This window comes from Pogonomyrmex barbatus, unplaced genomic scaffold (assembly GCF_055798465.1).
Source record: "Pogonomyrmex barbatus isolate J1 unplaced genomic scaffold, ASM5579846v1 scaffold22, whole genome shotgun sequence".
NCBI lineage: Eukaryota > Metazoa > Arthropoda > Insecta > Hymenoptera > Formicidae > Pogonomyrmex > Pogonomyrmex barbatus.
Window position 1 is genome coordinate 2,632,161 of NW_028297119.1, and position 14,317 is coordinate 2,646,477.

General features: G+C 32.1%; 6 protein-coding genes across 9 annotated transcripts; 2 read left to right on the forward strand and 4 right to left on the reverse strand.

The window, feature by feature from the left end:
• Window positions 1–20: 20 nt before the first annotated feature.
• Window positions 21–1,713, reverse strand: Dhrs4 (Dehydrogenase/reductase 4). The gene is made up of 5 exons (XM_011644094.3): window positions 1,465–1,713; window positions 1,122–1,299; window positions 754–978; window positions 508–642; window positions 21–427 (listed from the first exon to the last, which is right to left on the reverse strand). Exons 1-5 carry the CDS (start codon window positions 1,629–1,631, stop codon window positions 257–259), a joined length of 876 nt encoding a protein of 291 aa, XP_011642396.2. The 5' UTR covers window positions 1,632–1,713; the 3' UTR covers window positions 21–256.
• A 575-nt stretch (window positions 1,714–2,288) lies between these two features.
• Window positions 2,289–4,354, reverse strand: LOC105430501 (peptidyl-prolyl cis-trans isomerase E). The gene is made up of 4 exons (XM_011644093.2): window positions 4,213–4,354; window positions 3,459–3,628; window positions 2,768–3,127; window positions 2,289–2,663 (listed from the first exon to the last, which is right to left on the reverse strand). The coding sequence occupies exons 1-4, from the start codon at window positions 4,244–4,246 to the stop codon at window positions 2,346–2,348; spliced, it is 882 nt and encodes a 293-aa protein (XP_011642395.2). The 5' UTR covers window positions 4,247–4,354; the 3' UTR covers window positions 2,289–2,345.
• A 34-nt stretch (window positions 4,355–4,388) lies between these two features.
• Window positions 4,389–6,690, forward strand: Ssadh (succinic semialdehyde dehydrogenase). 3 transcript variants are annotated; one of them, XM_011644104.2, is made up of 2 exons: window positions 4,389–4,531; window positions 4,867–6,690. In XM_011644104.2, exon 2 carries the CDS (start codon window positions 4,890–4,892, stop codon window positions 6,408–6,410), a length of 1,521 nt encoding a protein of 506 aa, XP_011642406.1. In that variant the 5' UTR covers window positions 4,389–4,531; window positions 4,867–4,889; the 3' UTR covers window positions 6,411–6,690. The 3 variants fall into 3 exon arrangements, with proteins under 3 accessions (XP_011642406.1, XP_011642408.1, XP_011642407.1); XM_011644106.3 differs by having other exon boundaries at window positions 4,495–4,638; XM_011644105.3 differs by having other exon boundaries at window positions 4,522–4,666.
• A 187-nt stretch (window positions 6,691–6,877) lies between these two features.
• Window positions 6,878–9,721, reverse strand: LOC105430509 (lipid droplet-regulating VLDL assembly factor AUP1-like). The gene is made up of 3 exons (XM_011644107.3): window positions 9,480–9,721; window positions 8,267–9,174; window positions 6,878–8,139 (listed from the first exon to the last, which is right to left on the reverse strand). Exons 1-3 carry the CDS (start codon window positions 9,518–9,520, stop codon window positions 7,910–7,912), a joined length of 1,179 nt encoding a protein of 392 aa, XP_011642409.2. The 5' UTR covers window positions 9,521–9,721; the 3' UTR covers window positions 6,878–7,909.
• A 388-nt stretch (window positions 9,722–10,109) lies between these two features.
• Window positions 10,110–12,635, reverse strand: LOC105430510 (type 1 phosphatidylinositol 4,5-bisphosphate 4-phosphatase). Its single transcript, XM_011644108.3, has 6 exons — window positions 12,378–12,635; window positions 12,027–12,211; window positions 11,729–11,938; window positions 11,511–11,651; window positions 11,376–11,430; window positions 10,110–11,239 (listed from the first exon to the last, which is right to left on the reverse strand). Exons 1-6 carry the CDS (start codon window positions 12,460–12,462, stop codon window positions 11,154–11,156), a joined length of 762 nt encoding a protein of 253 aa, XP_011642410.2. The 5' UTR covers window positions 12,463–12,635; the 3' UTR covers window positions 10,110–11,153.
• Window positions 12,636–12,829: 194 nt separating this feature from the next.
• On the forward strand, window positions 12,830–14,288 carry LOC105430511 (uncharacterized). Of its 2 annotated transcripts, XM_089078349.1 has the most exons (3): window positions 12,830–13,271; window positions 13,544–13,652; window positions 13,821–14,288. In XM_089078349.1, the coding sequence occupies exons 1-3, from the start codon at window positions 13,183–13,185 to the stop codon at window positions 14,175–14,177; spliced, it is 555 nt and encodes a 184-aa protein (XP_088934475.1). In that variant the 5' UTR covers window positions 12,830–13,182; the 3' UTR covers window positions 14,178–14,288. The 2 variants fall into 2 exon arrangements, with proteins under 2 accessions (XP_088934475.1, XP_011642412.2); XM_011644110.3 differs by having other exon boundaries at window positions 12,834–13,271; window positions 13,544–14,288.
• Window positions 14,289–14,317: the final 29 nt, after the last annotated feature.

Below are 14,317 nucleotides of genomic sequence, written 5' to 3' on the forward strand. Positions count from 1 at the left end.
AGAGAGAGAGAGAGATCAAATTCTTTTTCATTAATCATACATCTTTGTTATTTATTTTACATTCTTTTTATAAACTTTTTATAATTTGTGATGTAACTAACTTGATTTATATATATTTTAAGAATTTTTATATATATATATATATATATATATATATATATATATTTTAAGAAAAAAAGCATAACAAATTTTCCAGCACATAATTATACACATATATGTACAGAAAAATGATATAAAAGGCTTATATTGCAAAGACTTATAGTCTTGATTTCATTCCGCCAGATATTATAATGATTTCACCAGTAATATAAGAAGCATCATCGCTAGCTAGAAATGCAGTTGCACCTCCAATCTCATCTGGCATTCCAAGTCTTTTCATACTGCAACTCATTACAGCAATATCGTGCGCTTCTTCTGATTCATATAACTAAAAACATAATAATTTATTTTCAAAATTTTCAATATCTCTTTAATGTTGATTGATTGAAGTGATTACGACAAATATACCGCTTTTGAAAATTTAGTCTTTATTATTCCTGGTGCGATGCCATTTACACGAATTCCATCATTTGCAAGCTCATCTGCAGTAGCTTTAATCAAGCCCAATAAAGCAGTTTTACTAATCGAATATATGCCTATTAACTAAAGAGAAAGAATGAAGTGAGTGAAAGAGTTGATAACAATATTAATATTGTGCTACACATATTTATTATATAAAAGAGTTAAAGTCAAAACATATTTTTTCAGACTTACATTAAAGGGCTGATATCCAGCAATTGAACTTGTGATGATAATAGAAGGTGAGTTGCTACATTTAAGAAGCGGCAGAGACTCCTTCATCAACAAGAATGTACATTTGACATTGATATCAAAAATCTTATCCCATATTTGTTCAGTGCTTTCTAGCACTGGACCAACTGCTGGACTAATGGCAGCATTAGATACTAAAATATCCAAGCCTCCGAAATCTTTTTTAGTCTGTAATTTTTTAATTTTGTTTTCAATATATTGATGATTATTATATTTAAACAATGATATGATTTACGAACAATGATTTACCATTGGAAGAAAACTGTAGTTCAATTTCTCAAAAATGATGCCAATTTGTTGTATCAACTTACTTTCTCAAACAGATTTTTCCTGTCTTCTGCCTTTCCTACATGGCAGACAGTACCCGCAATTTGTAAACCCTCAGATTTAAGTTTATCTACAGCCTTCTTCACATTTGATTCCTTACGACTACTGATCATGACTTTGGCGCCTTCCTGCGCTAGGCGTTTTGCTATGGCAAAGCCTATTCTGTAAATATTCAAAACATAACCTAAGTACAATATTAAAAAATAAGTTAATATAATTAGATTTCCTACAAAGGAGAAATAAATGTCAATAAATAAATGTTTTAAAATGTACAGATAGCATTAATGCTAAAAAGAAAGTTAAAAAGAAAAGTTTTTTTCACATTACCCTTCTGTGGATGCTGTCACTATCGCGACTTTTCCTTCCAATCGGTTGCATTTTATTAAGCAAGATGTATTACTACTCAATTTTCGAATATTTTGATTGATCGCCATACGTAACATCGTGAAAGACGTGAAAGATGTGAAACAAATACGTATAGTATTATGTATCATTATTGCATATCATTCCAATCTTGAAGTTTGAACTCTGATATCTGTAGATATATCATCACATCTTTTATCTTTACACACACACATACACATCATCCCCTCCCCCCACACACACACACACACACACACACACACATATATATATGTATATACGTGAAGGGTGTTCCTTTTAGCTAAACTTCTTGCATAATTTATCTTTTCTTCTTTTTTTTTCTCTATGTTAAAAAAAAATAAGAAAGATGAACTGCGCAACAAGTTCAATTATAAAGAACAAGCCTTGTGACATAAGCATTTTTCTTTTTATTTTGTGTAATAATAGACTTGTTCTTTTAGCTAAACTTTTGATTCATTTTTTCTTTTTTCTTTTGCATAAGTGTCGGTCCACAATAAGTATTTAATCTTTGAGCCGTAAGAAATTGACTAATCATAGTCGAGTATTTTTTTCATATTCGATTATAATTGGTCAATTTCTTACTTCTTAAAACTTAAATCACCTATTGTGGACCGACACTAATAAGAGAGAAAAGAAAAAAGCTGAATGGTGTAAGTTCAGATAAAAAGAATAGACTTAAAATAAATAGATAGAGAGGGGGGAAAGGAGGGAGAGAGAAAAGATATATCCCTTTTATATATATGCAATATAATTATAAAAATAAATAATTTTTCATTTTTTAAAATGATTTATTATAAAAAAATATTTTATATACACAGAAATAATTATACTAATTCTCCACAAGCAGTTATGACGACTTTTTGCGATGGCGTGCCAGCTTTTGATCCACATTTTTCAATTTTTCTAAGTACATCTAATCCACTAAGGATATGTCCAAAAACAACGTGCTTTCCATCCAACCAGTCTGTTCTGGCTGTACACAAGAAAAATTGTGAACCATTTGTATTTGGGCCAGAATTAGCCATCGATATCGTTCCTGGACCAGTATGTTTCAGTTCAAAATTCTCATCATCAAATTTGTTGCCATAGATTGATTTTCCACCCGTACCATTATGATTGGTAAAATCACCTCCTTGACACATCTGTGACGTTTATGTTAAGAATTTTTATTTAAAATTAAAAGACAAATAAAATTACCTAAAATACTCTTAAAAAAAAAACAAATATGTGATAATTTAAAGGATACAAAATCTGGAATAATCCTATGAAAGGTGCTACCCTGATATCCATATCCTTTCTCATGTGTACAAAGTGCCCGAAAGTTCTCTGCAGTCTTTGGTACAATATCTGCTCGTAACATCATGATAATTCTGCCTACCTCTTGCTTTCCTATACTTATATCAAAGTAAACCTGAGGATTTTGCTTTCCTTTCTTTGGTTGCGCAATATCATTTGTCTTTGTACTATCGTCATTTTTTAATGTCTCGCCTGCATGCTCTTGTAGCCAATTATCATCCGCCCATACCGGTTTCGATGAACCTTCTTTTATCTTTTGTGGCTTAGCGATATTTACCCTTATTGTTCGGCCAAACAGTTCCGAGTCGTTCTGTTAATCAAGATAGATTATTTTTTATGAATTATCATGAGACAAATGTAAACAGAAATGTTATTATTGTTATTATTGTTCTTATATGTTTCTAATGATTAGATAAAGAAAAAAGTCAAAGATTTATATCAAAAGAATATTAATATTTTCTATATCCTTTAATTCATTTTAAAGCTTATCAGTAGCTTTTAAGAGCTGACATTTATCAATGAATAATTCGTAAAATTCATATTAATTATCTGCAGCAATAAGTCTGAAAAATTCTCATATATCAGACTGTTAAGTTATCAAACGATTCATTGATGTTATTAATGCTACTTTAAAAATATACCATGTTATCTATAGCTGCAGCTGCATCTTCTGCTGTTTCAAATTCAATAAATGCAAATCCTCTGTGCTTTTCAGATTCATAATCCAATGGTATCTGGACATCAACAATTTCTCCAAAAGGTATAAATGCTGCATGTAACACCTTTTCATCAACTTCCTCAGCCAAACCACCTGAGAAACAAAGTAGAATCAAACTATTAATGTCAAAATTAATTTGCCGTATAATGTTTCTTAATAACAACCATTGCAAAAGTTATTTCTTAAATAAATAAATAAATAAATAGCAATTTGTATAATTTATGGTAACTTTAATTAATCCAGCCAATTTTCAAATAATATACAATTATGTCTATTTCATTCAATGAGATTATCTTTAATTTCGATTTGACATACTTTTATTTTTTTCTTAGTTTTAAGAAAAAAATAATAAGTATATTAAATCGAAATTAATTTAGAATTAGAACAGTTAATTTAGAAAGACATCATAGACATAATATTATGTTGTTAATATTATACTATTTTCTGAATGAAAGAAAATGTGTGAAATATGAACGAAATTATTTCAACTTTTTATTGTTTGACGAAAAAGAAGCTTTGAATACAAAACGACAAATTACACAGTCAGAAATCTTGCCATGAGCAATTATATTAATTATACTATAAAATTAATTACCGGTTAAGTTATTCGAAGTTACTATTAGGGTTAAGTTACGCCAAGGTGTATTAAATACTTTGGACTATCAATTTATACGTGCCTACATAAATGGTCCGCTTCGTGTTGCTGCTCATGTTCACGTGAAAAAAACTTTTTATTTTTCAATGCGATATCCAATGTCACAAACAACCTGATAAGCGTGTTGACCGAGGGACGACGTCGACGCATCGGCAGCCACGGACACGATTCGCGCCGCCGAGGATTTATAAGTCAAGCGCGATGCGATCGACGGTGAGAGCGCGTCGCTTACATAAGCTCATTCTGTCAATCGTGCTTTCAATTGACAACATTACTCGCGAATGACTGGTCGGTCGTTAAATGAGCGATACGTAGTACTGTCGTCAAGTAACCTGTGAAGAGTAAGTGCTGGAGAAACATTTTTAATCATATACCTGCGCCAAAATGAACTCTTCTTCTTCAAATTATAAATAGATTAACAATTAAAGATGAACTTGCGATTATACAAGTATGTGCTTCGTACGCGGAAAAGAAATGTAATCATATTGTATTATAATTGTATTGATGAGAATGATTTGATCTATATATCGTTATGTATAAGGAGACAATTGTGGAAGATTGAATGAAAGTTGAAATATATATTGGAATTGACGCAACATAAATTTATGCATATTTTTATTTGTATCAGGAAATTTTTAATTATTTTTTTTTTATTGTATATCTTTTTTATTTATAGAACATCTGGTCACTTGTGAGAGAATGCTTAGGACAAAGTTGTTACAACGGTGCTTGACGCATCATATGCCTTTGAGCTATAGAGCAATGCATCTCTTGAGGAATAATGCATACATTAATGGGAAATGGATAGGCGCCAATAGCAAACGGACATTTCCCATTTACAACCCAGTTGACAATACTGTTATTACTCATGTTCCTGATATGAATGTTGCTGATACTCAGGTAGCTATTGATGCTGCTGTCAAAGCTTTCGAATCGTTCAGTAAAACCACAGCGAAAGAAAGGAGCGATTTGCTTAGAAAATGGTACAATTTGATGGTCGAGCATTCCGAGGATTTGGCTCTTATTTTGACTAAAGAAAATGGAAAATCACTTGCTGAGTCTAGAGCAGAGATCAAGTATGGAAATTCATTTATTGAATGGTTTGCGGAGGAAGCTAGGAGGATTAAAGGAGAAATACTGCAGGCACCTGTATCGAATAGAGAATTGTTTTTGTTGAAACAACCAGTCGGAGTAGCTGCTTTAATCACACCATGGAACTTTCCACATGCTATGATTACCAGAAAAGCAGGAGCCGCACTCGCTGCTGGTTGTACTTGTATAGTAAAGCCATCTGAAGACACTCCGTTGACGGCATTGGCACTAGCTGATCTAGCGAAACAGGCGGGCTTCCCTGCAGGAGTCTTAAATGTACTCACTACGAGTATCACGAATTCCGCAGCGGTCGGCAAAGAGCTGTGCGAAAATCCGAAGATAAGAGTGTTATCATTTACCGGTTCTACAGTTGTCGGAAAGATTTTATATCAGCAGTGTGCTTCAACTATGAAACGGCTCGGTCTCGAATTGGGTGGTAACGCACCATATATTGTGTTTAAATCCGCGGATGTAGATTTAGCTGTAAACAGTGCCATGGCGAGTAAATTCCGCAATACTGGTCAGACCTGTGTCTCAGCAAATAGATTCTTTGTGGAAGCTGATATTTTCAATGAATTCGTCGAGAAATTCGTGGCGAAAATTAAAAATGATATTAAAATGGGAGACGGTTGTAAAGAGGGTATTACTCATGGGCCACTTATCAAAAAAAGTCAATTAGATATGGTAAACAGTTTGGTAGAAGACGCGGTTCAAAAAGGTGCTAAGATACATTGCGGCGGAGGTCCATTGCCAGGTCTCGGACCGCTGTTTTATGCACCCACTCTGTTAACAAATATAACTAAAGACATGCAAATTTACAACAAGGAAATCTTCGGACCCGTGGCTGTAATCAATAAATTTTCCAGCGAAGAAGAAGTATTAAGACAAGCTAATGATACACCCGTTGGTTTAGCCGGATACTTTTTCTCGCAAGACATATCGCAAATATTTAGGGTTGCACGCAAATTAGAAGTCGGCATGGTAGGTGTCAATGAGGGATTAATTTCATGTGCAGAGGCTGCTTTTGGTGGAGTGAAAGAATCTGGTTTAGGAAGAGAGGGTTCTAAACATGGGGTTGAAGATTTTCTTGATATCAAATACGTATGTGTTGGCAATCTTAAATATTAAATATACAAAATTATACATTTTGAAGAACAATCACTATTATTCGATTGTTACTAAAAATCAGCAATGGACAATAATAGATTATGTAATTTAATAATCTATTATAATAAATAGTTATAATTTTCTGTTAATAAACAGAAAATTAGTGCATATATGTTCTAGAGACTGTAATTCTTGGCTATAATTGTTTATATATGACTCCATTAATTTTATTTTTAATAATTTATATATTTTTCTATTATACAGATGTAAGTTCTTTTGTAATAATAAACATTGAAAATAATTTATTTTGTTAATTGTAAATCTTGAATTAATTTTTAAGACTCAAGCAGCTTTATTAATTTGCATCATGTACATTTATTAAAATTTATATTTAACAATTTATTATTGTATATGTTTATTAATTAGATTATTAATTTTTTAAAGAATGTAGTATAATTTAATTATAATTTAATTATATTATAAAAGTATTGTTTTTTTTTTTTTACATTAATCTCTGTTTCTTCCTATGTATAGATTTTACATTTTATATGTATATCACATAACATACAGTACAAAACAAGTCTTCCAAATTTTATAAATTGACTACAGTATGTAAGAAATGTCTATAAGGGACATGAATACATTTGCTCCTACACTTATATTTTTTTCTATAGGTGATATATATTTTAGTTATATTTTATAATTACGAGAGGAATTCTATGGAATATTTTAAACAATATATATAAGAATAAAATATTAAACAATAATAAAAGAATAAAATATTAAACATATAGAAATACATAAGTGTATAATTATAATTATATCACTACATAATTATCATATTATAATTATATAATTATAATAATAATAAATATGTAGATGTTAATATCCGGCGTACACAGATATCCCATACTTTTTTCCACTTATATCATTTCTTTAATACATTTATTTTATTAGCATATTCTGTTATTTAATTGTCAATTTAATAAGTATCAAACTATGTTCAAATTCATTTGAAGTTACAATAAACAGAAAACTTTCATTAAACCTAGTTATATTATTATTATTTAATTGTGTAATTTTTATTCATATATATTTGTTCATATAATTTAAAAATTATAAATAAAATTATAAACATTATATTATATATATTAAAACAAATAATATGAATTTCTTTGCTTTTTTGTATATACAATTAAAAAAGTATGGTATAACTTATGATGTTTTGCTTTTATCTACAATGTATCTGATAATCCGATAAAAGTCTTAATCTCTCTGCTGCTCAAGTGTGTAATTCCGTTATAACTGATAACATCTACAATCGCGTTATTTAAAAATGACAATTTTTTGTAGTGTCGCTTTGTAATGGATAGGTATTTGCATAATTACATGATCATATTTTAGAAATAAAGATGTATTCACATGATGTAATAGTAAATATAATACATGAACAGTAAAACATGTTACATAGATGTTATTAATGACAGCGTTATAACCAGAATAAAACAGCAGTAAGAATGTCAGCAATTTGTCAGTCCATGTTTTTTAATATACCTTTCTCTGGCTTCTTGTATCATTTTAGTTTTCTTTTCCTGGAAAGAAGTAATAACGAATATTCTCTCCTTTGCTGAATTTTGTGAACCACTAGACAATATTACGGACGATTGAGCTGGCGGATTGGGCTCCGGAGTATAAGTAACTATGCCATCGAGAATATTGGCGATTGTAACATCGACATTTCGAGTTTTCACTATAAAAAGCAGATAAAAACAACAGATGAAAAACAGATTTTAAAACAATTGTGTTAAAAAAATCGTAATTATCATACAGTAAGATTACAAAACACAAAATTAATCAAGATTTCAGAAGATGCGTACTGAGATCTCGTAGAATCACATTATGTGGGACTAATGGAAGTACATCTCTAACTTGGTGAACCATCCTTTGTATCTCTATGCTATGTATAACTTGTGAGTTTGGCGTATTTCTGTTAGGACGTGCATTACTGAGAATTCTCGTGCGATAGCGCTTCTCGTATTCTGTTTTATCTGATACAGTATGAGAACACGTCTGTAGTCCTAGAGTATCCGCGATATCTTTCTCTACTTCTCGCACAAGTATCTCATGGTCTGGATTTCGTCTGATTTTCAGGTACTTGAGAATGAAAATGGTATAGGGTACAAACATAAACCAAAATACTTCTGTCCACCATGTTGAAGCCAATGAGGTAACATGCACAGGTACAACTTCTGATCTTAATGCTTTAATGGCCACTGGCTGGACAGATGTCTCTATACTGAATGGCCAGGAATTGAATTTCAATAAAGCAACTTGACTGTTAGTCGTACCAAATTCAGGCTGTATAGCTATGCTATACATGGAGGTGGAAAGAAATTGCTTTATATTGGCAATTAATGTCTCCTTACTGGTCATATTCATCTTTTGTAATCCCAATACATTACTCAAGGCAGTAGGTAGTTCCCAAACACTGGGAATCAATGTTTCTGTCGCGCAACGGAGTGCAAAGTGATCCAAAACAGATACATTATTGGCAATGATTATCCTCGACTGTTTGTCTCTGGGTTCGCTTTCAGCATCAATTTTAACTATGATGCCAAAAGCAATTCTGATGCCATAACTTAAAAATGTTCGCAGAAAATTGCAATCGGGTAGTAATGATGCAAGAAGCCAAAGCAGCAACACCACTAACAATCGTAGTGACACTAATATAAATCCTAATGGTGAATATAAGACAACAGGTAGAAAGCGCCAACCGCTAGGAAACCTAAATTTACAAATACAACATAATTGATTAAACTATGTTTATAACACTTTGTATTAAATTTGGATGATAATTATAATAATAACTTTAATTTCAGTCTTTATTTTTTTAAATAAGAACCAAAATTAAAGTTATTTTTTATTATAATTTAATATATATGGTGAATTTTCACATATGATCAAGAACAACCCTTTCATTTATACGAATACTTTTAGCAGTTTTCAATCAAAGTTTACGATAAAAATAATGTAATTAGGTAATTATGGCGAAGATCTCTCGCGATATTTGAGGGAAAAAAATCACCTCACCTGTTTTTGTTAAATAAACACTGGATATCAATTTGTGACATCTCTTACAATAAACATCTGTCATTTAAAGATACAGTACTCGTAAGTTGCTCGTGTTTTCTCGTTAATATTGAAGCCGTTAAGCTAAATATCATCCAGATAGCAACACGATTATTATTTGATCCTTTTCTCACATACTTTTCAGTAACCTCCCAATTGATGCGAATTTTCTTTTTCGTCACTGTCTGCAATCAGCTGTTCTGAAATAGTATGATAGTACTAGGGATTTTTTTACTTAAATTTTGGCGGGAATTACAAACGTCTAGAATCGTTTTGCGAAACTGTTTAGCTCACAATATAATTACAATTTGAAGGAAATATACTAATTCGAATAATTTCTAATCAAATGTGCAAATTGTAGAGATTATACAATGTATTATCTCAATATTATTGAATATATTTTCCATTTATTTTTTGTCATGTTTTAATAACATATTTAATGTCAGATACACACACACATACACACGCACACACACACACACACACATACACGTACACGTGTGTGTGTGTTGCAAAATACTTGTATGTACATATATACATATGATTAAATATTTATCCATTTTCTTTGGATTGATACATTTATAAATACAATTGTTAGTTTTTTACCAAACGGAATTTATTTTTTCAACAAGTATATTTTCCATTATATGATAAAGAAACTTATATAGAAAAGGTTTGTATTACAGAAAGAAGAATTATATTTAAAATAACATCATAGATTAGATGAAGTTGTATGACGAGAGAAACGCCGATCAGCAGGAATAATACATAAACTTTCATAACAATGAAGTCACATATTTTACAGCAAAAACTAAAAATTTCAAGACGACGCAGCATGCTTTGTGTAATAATTAATGGGATTCAATATTTGTATTATTTAATTGCATTATCTATTAATATAATTAATATATACACTTGTATCACACACATAGTCTCATTACTATAAGATCCATATAAACCCAGAAATTTATTTGAAACAATTATTTTTTTTTTATATTTTCGATACAGATGTTTGCATATGTAGAAAATAAGAAGAAATTTAAAAATAATTCGTACAAGCTTATATATGGGCTTTAAAACTTACTTTATACGTATTTGGAATAATATGAACTAGTTTGCACTTTGATTCTATCTGTGTGCACCTGATAATGTGATGCCGCGTAATGTAATGATATAAAGCATGTATGTATATGTATATATATTTATATAGAGCATATTCTTTAGTCAGTAAGTTGAAAATAAAACTCGGGAGTCCATAGCTATTGCCCCTATGCTTGTACATATAAAAGTGCAGAGGAATGATTCCTCATAAAATACAGGCTCTCTCGAGAGATTTCCTACGATCGTTTATCTTACCTGAGGAAAGCGTCGCAAACGTTTGCTTTCTTCTGAATCACGAAACACGTTCATATGTGTATGCGTATTATATAAGAATGTATACATGCGTTATTATCATAAACAATACAGATCTGCATACGCACATATGGCCATGTATATATTATATATCTATCGTTCTTGCTTAAAAGGATTTGAAATGTCACATTACTATAAACATTTGTTCTAAATAGATTACATGACATTCATTTCAGTGGGATTGATTTCCATATCATTGTTCATTCGCTGTTATTTCGGGGACTACATGGGACCCTCTATTAAACTGATCTTCATTGTACAATAATAAATGCTGCGTCCCAGACATAAGAGCGCCAACAAAAATGCACCTTAAAACATATTAGAATATTATGAAATTAGAAAAAAATCAGAAAAATGGGAAAAATGTATAAAATACTGCACTACACAGTATTATTGAATAAATTATCGACAAATCGTAAAATTGAGGGCATTACTTATACCTACCAACATAAGCTACATAGATACCACCATTCGTTTTTACATATTTATAGGTCCCAACCTATATAATTATATATGAAGTAAAATTAATATCACAGAGAAATCACTAATTGAATATAAGAATCAAGTTTGAATACTTGCCGTTACTCCTATAGCAATTACTAAAGCTATAATTCCAACAATAACGAATACAATCCCTCTTCCTCTGGCAAAGTCTGGCCCAACGGAAGATATCTTACGACAATGGGGACATCGAGCCAAAGCATTATTTAATGTGTTAAACTGTAAAAGATAATATATTAATTAATGAAGACGTAAAAATCAATGAAACAATAATTTCACTATCTTTGATAATTTACCAAGAATGTGTCATGGCAATGAGCACAGCCTACCCTGCACATGCCTGGCATAGATAGAACTGGTGGTGTAATAGGACTTGGAGCCAGATTAATTATACGTTTACAATTTGGCCTCGGACAGGCAATACGCTGCGAGGAGCTCTTGCATATCAGCAGGCAATTGCATGGACATCGTACATATTTCTTTCCAGGAGGAGCATTCCGTATAGGCTGCAGAAGAAGAAAAAAACAATTACATTAACATTGTCATGTATTAACAAACCAAAAAAGAAAAAAAGAATAATTTTGAAAAACATACTGTGGCTTCGTTACACTGACAGCATTTAACGACATGTTGATCCCTCTTGCCAGAGATATCTATCATCGCTTGACAAACTCTGCAGGTGACCATCGGCATGCCACCCTGGATGGCAGACTGATACGGCGGCGGCAGCTCGTCCGGCCCAATTGTGGAGACGGTGTGCACGGTAGATTGCGTCTCATCTGAAATGATAGTGAGCGATGACACTTCCTGGAGACGATCCACGCGAGAACGACGGGTCCGACGGGCCCGTCGGGAGACCCGCACATTCGTGTCGCATCGCGTCGCGTCGCGTCATATCACATCGCGTCGCGTTGCGTCTCGTCGAGGCGCGTCCGCGTTTCGTACCGATCGCATCGCTGCCGTGCGAGCTGTACGTGACGTTTTCATTCTTCAGCAGCGGCTGCCGCTCGCTCTCCTTGCCGTCTCCCATGCCAAACGATGGTGGGACCAACTCGCTGCCACGGCACCACGGACACGGTTCGCTTCTATTGTTTGACAGAACGGCTCCCGGTGCATCGATGACAAGGATGACAAAATACGAATCCCCTCTGTCGTCCGCGATGTTGCGCGAACATAGAAGGAAAATCACAACTTGCCGCACAGCCTTGTGCTTTCTTTCGCCCGCTATGCACAGTCCGCACTTTAGAGCGAGATGGATTATGGGGTCAGCGAGAGAAAGAGACAGAGAGGATAAATGATAATTTGTTCATAAAGTGCAGAAATAAGGTGTACGACGCAGCGGAAGAGAAATAGACATAAGTACTCGTCCAAACGCGTTTAGGAACGTCGGTGACATTTACGATTTTCTTCACGTTGGCTGCACTGCACCGGATGATGTCGATATGAGTAACACGACGGAATGCACATTGAGATTATGGTTATGAGAGGACGGGGCTCGGGGCTGATTTTTTTTAAACAGCGAAGTACCCTCTAATTCCGAGTGAATTTACGTTGATTGTCGTAGCGGCGGTGGGGTCGACGAGGCATTCGTGTTGGTTTTTCGATTTATTTAGGACGATTTACGACAATTTACGGGGATTCATCCGAGGAACACCGTGATTGTTTTGCGTGAACAACGCATGATCAAACAATCGACGTCGCACACATGCAGAAAACATTTACATTGTATTGATGTTTATAATATAATATAATGGAGGTTGTGAAACATTTGTGGAACGTCAATCAATTTATGACGAAACTGAAGAGTCCACTTGTTACAGATTTACAAATATTTTATATGTAATTTTTTATATTATTTTATATTAATTTTTTATATATTTGACTTATTTATAATATGAAACAATTTGAACTATAAGTATATTATAAGTATATTAATAAGAAATATTTTTCAATAGTGCTCATTATTTTTATTTAATATTTTCAAATATGTATAAAATAAATATGTATTAAAATAATTATATCATGATCAATTTTATAAGTCTAGAAAAATGATACATGCTTCTGTATATTACTATATTACTAATATATAAAAAAATTTTTGTAATTTTTAGGCAGAAATGTAAAAATCTTGGCAATTGCGTAGAGCTACCACAGCAAAATTTTGGGCCATCAGTAATGTGTTCGCATTGTGGATCACTTTGGAATACAGTGGATCATCAGGTTCGTGTAGCAAGTAGCAGAAAAATGTCTAGATCGGTGAAAAAAATTATACGACAAATGAATGAAAATCCAGATCAAAAGATTCCAAAAGCTCGTGCAAGTTTGGTACAGAAATCTATAAAAAATGAGATGAATAAACTGGTCATTAAATGTTCTATCTGTTCCAAGAACACCAAATTGCCATTCAAAAAGGAAAGCCGCTTAAAGCCGGTCAAATTGAATAATTCTCAGATGGAGACACCACAAAGTAATCGTAAAAAGAAAAAGAAGAAATCTAAGGATAAAACTGCTGGTTTAAACATCTCAGGTTGCATGCCTATATCGCATTTAAGCAAGAAAAGCAATGAGAGTATAGTATCTACTACATCATCGGTAGTAACATCTAAAATAATAAATAACAAAAAGTTATTTAATTCCTCTAAAAAATCTAAAAAATTGAATGTAGCACGATTAAAAAATATTATGAAAAATAATACGTCTACAAAAAGAAAAAGTTTGCATAATTTTTTGACAGAATTATATTGAAACCTAATGAAATTGAAATAAAATAGAATGTATATGTATATATTGTAAATATTTTTATAATAATCCACAAAGATATTTGTTAATAAATGATATGATAATTTAAAATTAAAATATGGTCTCTAAATTTAATTATTGAAAGT

Excerpts from the sequence above, each read along its gene's own strand:
- LOC105430501 (XM_011644093.2), bottom strand. The coding sequence starts at position 4,246 with ATGAGCAGCAACACGAAGCGGACCATTTATGTAG. Across the intron at positions 3,629-4,212 it reads GAAGCGGACCATTTATGTAG|GTGGTTTGGCTGAGGAAGTT; the intron begins GCACGTATAAAT and ends TTTGTTTCTCAG. Across the intron at positions 3,128-3,458 it reads CTGCAGCTATAGATAACATG|AACGACTCGGAACTGTTTGG; the intron begins GTATATTTTTAA and ends CTTGATTAACAG.
- LOC105430510 (XM_011644108.3), bottom strand. The coding sequence starts at position 12,462 with ATGGGAGACGGCAAGGAGAGCGAGCGGCAGCCGCTGCTGAAGAATGAA. Across the intron at positions 11,652-11,728 it reads ATTGCCATGACACATTCTTG|TTTAACACATTAAATAATGC; the intron begins GTAAATTATCAA and ends TATCTTTTACAG. Across the intron at positions 11,240-11,375 it reads TATCTATGTAGCTTATGTTG|GTGCATTTTTGTTGGCGCTC; the intron begins GTAGGTATAAGT and ends ATATGTTTTAAG.
- LOC105430509 (XM_011644107.3), bottom strand. The coding sequence starts at position 9,520 with ATGTCACAAATTGATATCCAGTGTTTATTTAACAAAAACAG. Across the intron at positions 9,175-9,479 it reads TGTTTATTTAACAAAAACAG|GTTTCCTAGCGGTTGGCGCT; the intron begins GTGAGGTGATTT and ends TTGTAAATTTAG. Across the intron at positions 8,140-8,266 it reads TGTGATTCTACGAGATCTCA|TGAAAACTCGAAATGTCGAT; the intron begins GTACGCATCTTC and ends TGCTTTTTATAG.
- Ssadh (XM_011644104.2), top strand. The coding sequence starts at position 4,890 with ATGCTTAGGACAAAGTTGTTACAACGGTGCTTGACGCATCATATGCCT.
- Dhrs4 (XM_011644094.3), bottom strand. The coding sequence starts at position 1,631 with ATGATACATAATACTATACGTATTTGTTTCACATCTTTCACGTCTTTC. Across the intron at positions 1,300-1,464 it reads GTGACAGCATCCACAGAAGG|AATAGGCTTTGCCATAGCAA; the intron begins GTAATGTGAAAA and ends GAATATTTACAG. Across the intron at positions 979-1,121 it reads GGAAAAATCTGTTTGAGAAA|ACTAAAAAAGATTTCGGAGG; the intron begins GTAAGTTGATAC and ends AAAAAATTACAG.
- LOC105430511 (XM_011644110.3), top strand. The coding sequence starts at position 13,183 with ATGGAGGTTGTGAAACATTTGTGGAACGTCAATCAATTTATGACGAAA. Across the intron at positions 13,272-13,543 it reads GATTTACAAATATTTTATAT|GCAGAAATGTAAAAATCTTG; the intron begins GTAATTTTTTAT and ends TGTAATTTTTAG.